The following is a 13,486-nucleotide window of genomic DNA, read 5'->3' on the forward strand; positions in this document are numbered from 1 at the left end:
CTCATTCACAGTCAAAAATTCAAAGGAAACACAATAATATACATAATCCAGAGTCTGTGTATTTTCCATCTTTACATGACTTATTTTTTTTATTCCTTTCCTCTATGACTGTCTTACTCTGTCTCCTTAAAGACTTTGTTTTGTTTTTTAAAATGATTTACTTCTTTTTATAACTTTCTATACTCTTTTTCTTCTCTCTCCCAAGCCTATATACATTTATCCAACAGTATGATCCATTTAGAGGTCTTGTATGTCTGAATCTGTCCTATTGCATATCTGTAATCCTTTTCTGACCAGGACATCCTCTTAAAATGCTAAGTGATTCTTAACAACCTAAGTGGTGGTGTTGCTAGGGCAAACACAGCCTTGCCTGCTTGCTCTGCCCAGTCCAATGTGGCAGAAGTTCATTCACTGCCTCTGAGACTGCCAGGTGGGAGCCATGCTCATCACCTCGACTCTGGTAGCCAGTTGGCCCATGCTGCCACCAAGTAACTTGCAGCACACTGCCCACAAACCCCACTCAAGTACTTGGCCTCCTGAAAGATCCAGAGTTAGCCCTGGAAGTACGGCACAGGAAGCCACCATTTTGAAACCATGCATTTTTTTTCTTTTTGCTACCAGTGAATCAGGAAAACCTCTCTTAAAGGAGCTGCAGCATGCTGCCAGCAAGCAGAGCCCATCTGAAAAAAATGTGACTAAACTTTGTTTTTTAGTGTCTAGAATTACTTTCCAAGCCCTCTCAGGTTTTATGTGGATTTAGTTAGCACACATTGGAGCACCAATTTGTAGTACGAGGCTGCTTGTTTGTTTCCTGGCTGCCCAGACGCCCAAAACAACAATACAGAAACTATATTAATTAAATCACTGCTTGATTTATTAGCTCCAGCTTTTTATTGGCTAACTCTTACATCTTAATTTAACCCATATCTATTAATCTGTGCATCCCTACGTGGTTGTGGCTTACTGGCAAGGTTCCAGCTCATCTATCCCTGGCAGTGGCTATATGGCGTCTCATTGACTGCCTTCTTTCTCTCTATATCTTTTCCAGCCTGGCTATATTCTGTTAATCCATTGGCCAAAAGCAGCTTCTTCATTTATTAACTAATAAAAGCAACACATATACAAAAAGACTTCCCACATCAGGGAAAAGAAAAAAAACATCAGAGTTTTTGGGGTCTACTGGATACTGGTTCAGAACTGACACTGATTCCCAGTGAGCTCATGAAGCACTGTGGCCCTCCAGTTAAAGAAGGGGTTTATGGAGGTTTTATGGAGGTGATTAATGGAGGAATTTTGACTGAAGACTTAGTAGGTCCCAAATCATCATGTTGTTATTCCCCACTCTGGAATGTATAATTGGGATAGATATACTGAGAAGTAGCCAGAATTCCCATTGGTCCTGATTTATGGAACAGAAATTATTATGGTTGTAAAAGCCAAATGGAATCCATTGGAGTTGCCTTTACCAGGAAAAATAGTGAGTGGAAGACAAAAATCTCAGTCCAGTAGGAGTGGCCAGCATCAAGGACTTAAAAGATGCAGGGGTGGTGGTTTCCTCTGCATCCCCCTTTTACTCTCCTAACTGGTCAGTGCAGAAAAAAGATGTGTCTTGGAGAATGACACATCACAAGTTATCAGTAATGACTCTGATTGCAGCTGCTATACCAGACATTGTGTCCTGATTTGACCAAATTAACACATCTCCTGGTACATGGTATACATCTATTTGTCTAGCAAATGCCTTTTTCTTGGTGCCTGTCAATAAGGACCATCAGAAGCAATTTGCTTTCAGTTGTAAAGACCAGCAGTATAAATTTAAAGTTCAACCTCAAGGATATATTAACTCACCTGTCTTGTGTCATTACTTAGAAGGGACTTTCCATAAAATATCACATTGGTGTAATAACACATACACATATCAGAGGATGGGAAACAAATTCACCCAAAATTCAAGGGCCTTCTACCTCAGTGAAGTTTTTAGAGCTGCATAGTGTGAAGCACACAGAAATATTCCTTCGAAGGTGAAGGGTACGTTTTTGCACCTGGCCCCTCCCACCAGCAAGAAAGAAGCACAGTGTTTAGTGGGTCTATTTGGATTCTGGAGACAGCACATTCCTCACCTGAATGTGTTACTCTTGCCCATATAGCAAGTGACTCAGAGAGTGGCTAGCTTTGAATGGGGCCTGGAACAGGAGAAGACTCTTCAATAAGTCCAGGCTGCTTAGAAGGCTGCTCTACCTCATGGGCCATATGATACAACATACCTAATGATACTTGAGATGTCAGCGGCCAATAAGGATGCTGTTTGGAGCCTTTGGCAGGGCCATATGTGAGAACCACGGAAGGCACCTTTGGGATATTGGAGCAAGGTTCTACCATTATCTTTAGCCAACTATTTTATCTTTGAGAGACAGATCTTGGCCTGCTAATGGACTTTAGTGGAAACTGAACATTTGACAATAGGCCACCAAGTTACCATGGAAACTGAGCTACCCATCATGAGCTTGGTGACCCACTAAGCCATGAAGTAAAATATTCACAGCAGCGATCTATTATCAAATGGAATTGGATATATGTGATCAAGCCTGAGCAAGTTCTGTTTTTTTTAAAAAGATTTATTTATTCATTACATATATAGGCTTCTTTTTGCATGTGTTCGTGCAGCCCAGAAGAGGGCACCAGATCTTTTTACTTTATGCTTAGTTTATTTTCTTTTTTAAAAAATTTATTATTTTTTAAAAAGAAAACAAACTATCTTTTTTCATTTTACATATCAAACCCAGTTCCCACTCCCTCCCTTCCTCCTATTCCCTTTACCTACCTCCCATCCCTTCCCCCATCCAGTCTTCAGAGAGGGTAAGGCACATTGCTTTGGGGAACATCCAAGGCCCACCCTACTATATCTAGGCTGAGCAAGGTATCCATCCAAAGAGAATAGTTTCCCAAACAGCCAGTACAAGCAGTAGGGATAAATCCTGGTGCCACTACCAGTGGCCCTGCAGTCTGCTCCAGCTATACAATGTCAACCACATTCAGAGGGACTAGTTTGGTCCTAAGCTGGTTCCTTCCCTGTCAGGCTGGAGTTGGTGAGCTCCCATTAGCTCAGGTAAATTGTTTCAGTGGATATCCCCATCATGGTCTTAACCTCTTTGCTCATATTCTCACTCCTCCCACTCTTCAACTGGACTTTGGGAGCTCAGTCCAGTGCTCTGTGCCTCTGTTTCCATCAGTTGCTGCATGAGAAGATATTCATCAGTCTGATACAGGGCAAGACCAGTTTGGGCATCCTCTCTTCTATTGCTTAGCCCCTCCCCCCATGGTTCCAGTTTTGTCAGGCAATCTTAACTATTTTCCCTTTCCGGGTTGATCTATGTATGCTTTTCTTAGGGTTCACCATGTTACTTAGCTTCTCTAGGATCATGAACTATAGGCCCAATATCCTTTGCTTCACAAATAGTATTCACTTATGAATGAGTACATACCATGTTCATCTTTCTGGCACCAGACCTTATTACATATTGTTGTGAGCCACCATGTGATTCCTGGGAATTGAACTCAGGACCTCTGGAAGAGTAATTAGTGCTCTTAACCTCTGATCCATCTCTCCAGGTCCCTAAGCAGGTTATGAAGGCACAAGTAAATAACAGGAAGAAGTTTCCCGAATGCCTGTGGTTCCCACTCCCATTACAATGCTCCGTGCTCCCAAGTATGTACATATATCCTCCTGGGATGTGACCTGATCAGCTGACTAAGGAATTTTTTTTTTTTTTTTGGTTTTTCGAGACAGGGTTTCTCTGTGGCTTTGGAGCCTGTCCTGGAACTAGCTCTGTAGACCAGGCTGGTCTCGAACTCACAGTGATCCGCCTGTCTCTGCCTCCCGAGTGCTGGGATTAAAGGCGTGCGCCACCATCGCCCGACTGACTAAGGAAGAGAAGACCAGGGCCCGATTTTCCAATGGTTCTACACATTAAGCAGGCACCACCCAGAAGTAGATAGCTGTAGCATTGCAACCTCTTTCTGGGACAATCCTGAAGGCCCCAGAAAAGGGAAATCTCAGTTGAAAAAAACTTGCGGCATTGTCATATATTTTGTTTTGAATGAGAAATATCTGGAGGTGTGATGGTTCACTGGTTCATGAGTTGTATGAGCTAGATGTCAGGGATTGGAACGATGATGGTTGGAAACCTTGTGAGAAGGATATCTGGCAAGGAAGGATGTGGATAGGTCTCCTCAAACGGATGAAGGTTGCGAAGATTCTTGTGTCCTAAGTAAATGCCCATCAAAAAGTGACTTCAGAGGGTACGGTTTCAATAACCAAGTAGATGGGATGGTCCAGTCTATGGCTAGTTAGCTTCTCTGCCCTCCCATCCTTGTCATTACCCAAAGATCCCCTTAACAAAGTGGCTGTGGTGGCAGAGATGGGGGTGACACATGAACTTGAAAACACAGACTGCTACTCACTAAGGCTGACTTGAACACAGCTGCTGCTGGGTACCGGATTTGCCAACAGCAAAGAACAACACTGTGCCCCAGATATGGCACCATTCCCCAGGATGAGCAGCTATCGAACTGGTGGCAAGTTGACCACATTGGACAACTTCCTCTCAAGAGAAAGGACAGTGCTTTGCCTTTCTGTCTCCTTCGTGCAATACTTTTGCCAAACCACCATCTGCGAACTCAAGGAATGCCTTATCCATCACCCTCATGGTCCATACACTATTGCTTCTAACAAAAGAGCTTACTTCACAACCAGAGAAGTGGGAGAGTAGGCCTATGATCATATAATCTACTGGTCTTAATAGAATCTCAGCAGCCTAAAGCAGCTTGCCTAACAGAATGATGGAATGAGCTTTTGAAAACACAGTTATAGCACAGATTAGGTGGGTCAAGAGCCTTCAGAAGGTGGTATATTCTTTGAATCAACAGCAGACATATGGTACAGTCTCTCCCATAGCCAGGATCTATGGGGTTCAGGGATCACATGGTGGAAAAAGGAATTGTTCCACTCACTTTGACCCCTAGTGACCCACTAGCAAAATTTTGCTTTTTATCCCCATGACCTTAAGTTCTGGTGGCCTAGCAGTTTTGGTTCCAGAAGGAAGAATGCTCCTGCCAGGAGACTCAACAGCATTCCATTGAACTGGAAGCTCAGACTATGCCCTGGCTGCCCTTAACCCTACAGACTAAGAAAGGAGTAACAGTGTTAAGAGTGGTGACTGATTCAGATTACCAAGGGAAAATTGAGTTGCTTCTCCACAATGGAGGTAAGAAAAATTACGTCTGGAATGCAGAAGATCCTTTAGGGGGTCTTTGACTAGTGTCGAGAAGAAGTTGCAACAACTAATTCAGGCAGGATGACAGTGAAAACAGGCCCTTCAGGAATGAGGATATGGATCAATCTTCTAGGAAAAGTGCCAAGACTTCCAAAGGTTTGCTGAGGGTAGAGGAAATACCAGAAAGGGTAGTAGGCAAAAACAGCTATAAATCCAAAGGCCATGTGACCAGTTGAAGAAATGAGAATTACAATTGCTGTGATATTTTGTTAAGAATGTCTTTTTGCAGATATTTGTGTTTTCTTTCTTGATTTCTTTATATGCACTATAACATCAATTAATAAATATTAGTGGTTTTTAAGTTTTCATATTCATGTTTTTAGATACTAAAAGAACATCCCTCAAGAAACATTCCCACCTATCCTAAAATTTAGAATGTGTTTGCAGTTGTGTGAGGTATTATAGCATGTTAGGCCAAATTATGATCTGGTTAAGTATATAATGTGTTTGTGGTTGTTGGTGGGAAAGTTATACCATGTGAGGCATAATTATAACCCGGTTATTGGTTTCCTTTCGAAATTAAGCATGACATAGGAGATATGACTGTTTCTTAGATTGACAAGGAACGGACTCATGTAGGCTATTCTTCCTTGTCAGCCTCACTACATCTAGAATCAAGTAAAACCCGAAGTGCTGGGTATACCTGTGAGGAATGTTTCTTAATTAAATCATTTGAAGTAGCTAGACTTACCTTTAATCAGGGTCATACCTTCTGGTGCCGTGAAGAACACGGAAGAGGGAAGCTTTTGTTCTTTGCCTGCTTGCCCTCGCCCTCACTAGCAAGTGCATTCCTTCACTGCAGTAGAGCCTACTTCTTCAGGATTCCAGCACATACTCAAGACCAGCTGGGACACCCAGGCTGGTGGACCGAAACAACTACTGTGTTTCTGGACTTTCCACTGGTAGACAGCCATTGTTGAACTGGACTACAGCCTGAATGCCGTTCTAATTAATCCCCTTTATATAATATGTATCTATTTGGAACATTTACACATATGTGTTTGTTTTCATTTGGAAATTTGGATTTTTGATGACTAAACGTATGTTCCATGGATAGACAGACAGACAGACAGACAGATGGTATAGATTCACACTGTCAGTTCTATAGAGCTGTGACTAATTCAGTGTGGAGGAGCCTATTTTAGAAGATGGAGCAGGTTTGTGTTCATGTATTGAGCTCTGCAAAGTTGCCTGGCTCTGATTTCTTTTTCTTTCGTGGTAGGTGTTTTCATAGGAGTTACCATTTCTGGATTTTGGGATTATAATAAAACCAAATGGTATGACCTGACAGAAAACATCTATTCACATCTTAAAGACGGTAAATTTTTTGGCTGTGTTTATCCTCATATTTCATTTATTTTGAAACTCATTCAGTATTTATGAAATGTCTTTCTAAAAAACTCACTATTTCTAACCTATTATGTGATTTGATTTCCTCCTTCAGAACATAAAGGACTGACATTGATAGATATGGTGTTAACAAATCATTTTTTAGTCATCCTTACCTCTTTGGGTCTTTTTGTAAGTAGTGATCTTCGTTATCCAGTCTCTACAGGAATACAGGTATGAAAATTTCTTTGCAACCTATTGATAACTCTTAATATCTTCTGTGGTATAAAAAAGAAACAGTTTTTAATTGATTTATGAATAGTATATCTTAGAACTAAAAATTAAAAAGACTCAAAGTATGATAGCACATCTTTTTCCTTTGCTTCATAGCATTTGAAGTATAAGTAAAAGTGGCATTAGTTTTATTGCTGGACCATCCCTAGTAGATTTTAAACAAATGCAATAGGAAAGACATCATCTCTCTATCTACTTGTCTATTTATTTATTGCATGTTGTGTTTCTAAAATGCTACAAGGCTAAATGTTATATTAAAATGAACAGAAATTAAATGTTGTCAAAGAAATAATACACACCTAAGATGATAGAGATGCCAACTCTCCTGATAAGACAATTACACACTGTACAAGTGTATTGAAATGTCTGCTATCTCCATATATGTGCAACATTACAAGTAAATAAAAACCAAAGCAGACCCTTCATCAACCGGGAACCAATCCTGTTGAGAAAGTCTGTGATAGGGCAACTGATTTATTCTACCAAGAGGTGAGGAAAAATGAAGTTGAGACTCTTCATCCAGGTCTAACTACAGAGATTAGAAAGTTTCCTCAGGCAGAAAGACAGAGGAAGAAAATAGAAGACAACATAACTCTGGGACAAAGAGAAGAGAAATATTCACTGAGATGGAGCTATATACATACAATGAAGTTCCATCAAGAGACTGATGAGAAGCCACAGTATCCTTCAGGGGCCATATATCTGCTGATATACAAAAGAAACCCGTGTGTGTGTGTGTGTGTGTGTGTGTGTTATAGCTTAAAATAAAAAGATTTGTTACACCTTCTGAAAAGCAACTAAATTTTTAACTTTTTTTCTTCCTCTTCCTTCTTCTCCAGCTTTCAAGAGCAGACTTTTGTGGTTTTGAAAGGGTAAGACTTTTGATTTCCTACAATTCACTTGGCAACTTGGAAAGCAATAATTCAAAGTCTACATGTTTCTTGCTACCATAAAATTATTTTCAGTTTAAACTAAAAGCATATTTTCCATAATTATTAGAACCTTCTAATTTTGGCAGCCATTCTTTTTTTCTGGTGGATTCTCTCTTGGCTTGTGGAGATTGCTCAGGCATGCTGTGCACAGAGATGCCCCATTGGGAAGGGTGAGACCTGGAATCTGGCAAAAGTTTTACTTCCCAATCCACCTGTCCTGTATCTACCCAGAAAAAGGAGCACTTCCATTTTTGGACAAAAACTGCCATTAGAAATGACCACAACTCCATTTCTGTCCTCTTGGGGCACCTTTTCCTCTGTTAGTTTGCTTCCTTCTCTGTTGCAAAATCAGTCTGTCACATTCAAGAAGGCCAGTCTCAACACATGAACATGCACTGTCAGTTTTGAAACTGCAAGGAAAATTATCCATATTCATTCTCAGGCCTTGGCATGTCCCCTTCCATTCTGTCCTGTGTTGTACACAGTCACTACAAGTAAGAAACCACACTTAGTTCTCCGGAACCAAATACAAGTAATTATAATATCAAAGTATTGGTGGGAGGAAAAGAGAAACAGAGAACTGGGAAATCAGGAGAGAAAACAAATGCACGATGGAAGGAACCAATGGAAATACTTTATCTCTTCTCTCAAATCCACGTGCTCGGATTTGGCCCACTGCCAATCAAAAATGTTAGTGTGCTGGAGATGTGGCTCAATGGTAGAGTCTTTGCCCTGCGTGCCCAGGCTCTGGGTTCAATTCCCAGCAATACCAACGTGTTCAATGGATACAAACATTTACTTGTTGTTTTACTGAAGTGGAGTATGGAAATGATTTTCCCAAACTAGGTTACTCTGTATAAACAATAGAATATGGACTAAAATAATGAGATCATGGCTCATGGCAACACAGGGCAGCAAAGGAAAGGCAGAGGATCCTGCAAAGAGAGCTGACCCTCAGATCTCACTCCAGGAATAGTTTTTCTCATCAGTGAGGGTGGCTTTGAGGAAGCAGGGAGAAGACTGCTAGAAGGGGAAGCTGAGCTTTCCCAGAGCCTGAAGTGACAGGCTGAAGGACTCCTTCAGGGGAAGAAGGCTTCCGTGGTGAAATTAACTGTATGGACACAGCGACTCAGAGGAGCAGAGAGCACTGCGCTATCTTCCCTCAGTCAGGCACTGCTAGAGTCCATGTGTTCTAAAAGCTGAGGTCAGCTGAGGTCCCAATGGGACACAGTCATTAAGAACAGGAGATGTTCAAGAATGCTAGTGGTGAAGAGGGGAACTGTACCAGAGCAGCAAAAATTAGCTAATAAAATCATGGGCATTCACTGATCTACTACCATGATCATTGTCATTGACCCTGAGATAGTAAAAGGAAAAAGAAAGCAGGGTGTGGTGGTGCACGTCTTTAATCCCAGCACTTGGTAAGCAGAGGCAGGCAAGATCTCTGTGAGTTCAAAGCCAGGCTGGTCTACATGATGAGTACCAGGACTGCCAGGACTGAAATACTATCTCAAAACAAACAAACAAACAAACAAACAAGAAGACACAGAAGAAAGGAAAAGAAAAAAAAGAAAAGAGAGGCAATCAAGATGGATTTAGGAGTTTACACAGCACAAAAACACTTTCTGGGGCTTCCTTCCACAATTGTAATTAAAAGGAAAGTAAAATGAAGGATAGCATAGCCATTGCGTGGATGTAGACTAGTGTCACAACAGAAGTTAGGATGAAGAAACATTTCTAAATGTTTGGAGGAAATTAAAGAGAATGCGTGTTTCAACTAAGCAGAAAGTAAAAAAATGAAGAAAACAGTGATGAGCACTGGCTGGCTGGTGAGGTTCAGTGTCTGGTGAGGGCCCAGTCCCTGGTTCACAGACAGCTGTCTCCTCCCTGTGCCCTTAATTGACAGAAGGGCTGGAGCTACATCTCTGGATTCTCTCCTGTAAGGGTGCTGATTTCACCTCTCCAGGCTCCTTCAGAGGAGGAAAGGCATCAGACTCTTTTACCTAATCGCCTCCGGGAGGCTTGTCTCCAAAGAGCCTCCTGAAGACAGATGACAGAAGCCAAACACAACTGGTTTCAGCAAAAGAGAGAAAGCTGTTGGCTCTTTTGAATCATAGGGGGTTTTCTTTTCTGTTAGAGTTTGTTTTATCTGTTTATTTTTTATTGTTTACATTCTAACCACAGTTGTCCCTCCCACGCCTCCTCCTGCCCCTCCTAGCCTTCTCACCCCAGCTCATTCCCCATCCATTCCTCCCATGGGGAGTCAACCAAACCTGGCACATTAAGTTGGGGTAGGACCAAGCCCCTCCCCTCTGCGTTAAGGCTGAGCATGGCATCCCACTCTAGGGAATGAGCTTCAATAAGGTAGCACATGCATCAGAGCTAGATCCTGGTCCCACTGCCAAGGCCCCCTCAGATAGACCAAGCTCCACAACTGTCTCCCACATGCAGAGGGCCCAGGTCAGTCCCCTGGAGGCTCCGCAGCTGTTGCTCTAGAGTTCATGAGTTTCCACGAGCTTGGTTCAGCTGTCTCTGTAGATTTCCTCTTCACGATCTTAATCTCACTTGCTCATATATTCACTCTTTGCTCTTTTTGACTGGATTCCTGGAGTTTGATCCCAGATGTGGATCTCTGTATCTGGTTCCATCACTTACTGGATGAAGGCTCTAGGCTGACAGGGTATGCACCTATCTGATTACAGAGGAAGGCCAGTGCAGGTACCCTTTCCACTATTGCTAGGAGTCTTAGCTGGGGTCATCCTTGTGGATTCTGGGGATTTCACTGGCACCAGGTTTCTCCCTAACCCCATAGTGGCTCTCTCTATCAGGATACCTTTTTCATTGTTCTCCCTCTGCTCCTCTCCCACTTCTACCATCTCGTTGTTCCTTCATGTTCTTATCCCTCTCCCCTTGACTGCCCTCCTCTCCCTCAGTTTCACCAAGAGGTCTCATCTAATTCCCTTCCCAGGCCTATCCATGTTATCCTCTTAGCAACCATAGGAATTTGAAGGGTGAGACTGACTTCCAGCTACCTGGATTCCCTTGAATAGCAGGCGTCCAAGGGGCTCTGTCCTCAGATTTGGGTGTGTCCTTTACACTAGTAACTTTACTCTAAGTAACTGTTCCTCCACCATTGGTAAGAATAGCTGCCAGGTGGCTTGTAGCCACCGTTTTGCCTGTCCCAAAGGAATAAATGCTTTCCATCATCTCTAAGGTTGATTTTTCATTGCTCATGTGATCCAAGTCATGTGTTCCTTCTTAACCTGTGACTCTGGATCAGAACAGTATTCTGGACTCATCTTTGGTATGAGATCAGCCTCATATGAGTTAAGTCATCCCTAAGGACAATCAATCGACTGTTTCAGTATGGATTTATGTAGGAAAAGAAATCATCAATTAGTCTAAACAGAAGGAAGAGGCATAGTTCATTGCCCAAAAAGATTCAGTATTAAAATTGCCAAGATTAATAATGATAAGTATGGTACCCTAAAATCTGGAGGCTTTTGTGAGAAATCAAAAGTTTTATTTTAACAGCTTAATTTGAGTGATAATATAGTATAATTCAAAAAAGTCATCGGTCATTCACTCTTAAAAAGCCTTATGATTTGCTTAGCGTTTTACCAAGGTAAAATTTGTATGGCAACACCTTTATCTTTTTAACATGCTTAGTTCTATGGTATTTTGTATCAACCACCACCATGATCAATTTCAGGACACTTTTTAAAATTGATTTTATTGAGCTACACATTTTTTTTTCTGCTCCTCTCCCTTCTTCTCCCCTCCCCTTCAGTCGTCTTCCATGGTCCCCATGCTCCCAATTTACTCAGGAGATCTTGTCTTTTTCTACCTCTCATGTACATTAAATCCATGTCTGTCTCTCTTAGGGTCTTCCTTGTTGTCTAGGTTCTCTGGGATTGTGAATTGTAGACTAGTTTTCTTTGTTTTATGTTTAAAAATCACTTATGAGTGAGTACATATATTTGTCTTTCTGAGTCTTGGTTACCTCACTCAATATGATGTTTTCTAGATCCGATTATTTCCTTCAAATTTCAAGATGTCATTATTTCTTTTTGGTTTCCATCAACAATGTATGTCAATTTTATCACTGACCTATCTATAAAAATATAAGGATTTCTTTGTCTCAATAGCAGCTGGAAACTCAAAATCTTCCTCTAACAAAGTTTCTCACCTTATTATAGTTATTATCCAACAGAAATATTCTTATTTGTCACCACTTCTCTATGATCAACTTGCAAAGCCTTTATATTGCTGCTACTTGTCATTATCTGCCTGTTGTCCAGACTCCTTATGCCCTGTTACAGCAAGTGTGGAATTAAAAACTAAGTGTATGCCCCAATCTAACAGCGGTGAAGGTTTAAGGTTCTTCTGGGGGTTTGGAAAGACACTTCATAACCAAGAACATCATCAGGCCTTTGCATTTCTTTTGTGGCGACTCAACAATGTGCATTCTAGTGTCTTGGCCCCATTCTGCAACCTCTTACGGGCGTAGTTTTCTGTCTTTATTTCCTCACGTCCACTAATGACCAAAACTTTGGAATGTTTAAAGTAAGTTGCTTTCTTAACTCCAGATATGACCTAGTTGACATTTTCATTTATGTATTTATATAGGTTGACTATGTCAAAGGAAAACTGTGGTATAATGAAAAATGTTTTGCAAACAGAGAAGGTTTTGAAGGTAAATTTTAAGATATCTTAACAGACTTTTATCACTATAGATTATATATAGCTTAAAATGCATTAAACCCCCAAATGAATAAAATGTGAAGATAACTATTCTGTATGAATTAATGACCCCGAAATGAGGAGCAGGCTCAGTAGGGGTATGTATTTGCTGTTGGTTTAACACCCAGGGGGCAGAAACAGGAACACTGCAGGCTTGAGGCTCCCCTGGGCTTCACACTGACAGCTTCTCTTAAATGAGGGGGAGTGAACACCTGCCTAATCGCAAGAGAACTGTGTCCAGAGATGCATTAATAGATGGCACATGACTGGCATTGGACTCTGTGAAGGCAACGCCATTAACACTAACACTTCCTAAGTCTACAGTGTAGATGCTGTTCGTAATCTCTGCTCCTTTGTGCTTTCCAGCTGATTATGTTACCATCACTTTCGACAGAAACATGACCCTGAGTGAGGTATGATATAGAAAACTTTCAAAGGTAGGAAATTTTGTTAAGCATGAGTGTAAGAATTGTTGTTAATCTAAAATATGGTGTCTAATCACACAGAGAAACTTATCCACCCCTAGGGGTGTCTCCTTGTAGGCTTAACAGCAGACACTTACTTTGTTAAAGCCAAGTAATCCACGCCAGAGAAGAATGTTTCTTTGAAGTGCCTTCTGAAATTGATCCACCGAGAAGAAAAGAATAAATATTAAAGAATTAAACCTATGATCTGGGAGCCAGATGTGGTGACACACAGCTGTAATTCTAGTATAATCAGTAGGTGAAGGCAGAAAAATCACAAATTCAATGTGAATTTAGATTATGTATTCTAGGCCGTCCTAGGTTCACATAGTAAGAACATGTCCTAAAAGATCACTGTATTCATGTGTGTGTGTGTGTGTGTGTGTGTGTG

General features: G+C 41.2%; 1 protein-coding gene across 1 annotated transcript in view; it reads left to right on the plus strand.

Moving 5' to 3' along the window:
* Catsperb (cation channel sperm associated auxiliary subunit beta) overlaps positions 1-13,486 on the plus strand; it is a 185,433-nt gene that overhangs the window by 79,418 nt on the left and 92,529 nt on the right. The window contains exons 7-11 of the mRNA XM_013349585.1: positions 6,556-6,651; positions 6,778-6,896; positions 7,796-7,828; positions 12,518-12,584; positions 12,998-13,044. Coding sequence (XP_013205039.1) covers positions 6,556-6,651; positions 6,778-6,896; positions 7,796-7,828; positions 12,518-12,584; positions 12,998-13,044 — 362 coding nt within the window. The remainder of the gene's footprint in view (positions 1-6,555; positions 6,652-6,777; positions 6,897-7,795; positions 7,829-12,517; positions 12,585-12,997; positions 13,045-13,486) is intronic.

The sequence above is a fragment of the Microtus ochrogaster genome, chromosome 1 (genome assembly GCF_000317375.1).
Source record: "Microtus ochrogaster isolate Prairie Vole_2 chromosome 1, MicOch1.0, whole genome shotgun sequence".
NCBI lineage: Eukaryota > Metazoa > Chordata > Mammalia > Rodentia > Cricetidae > Microtus > Microtus ochrogaster.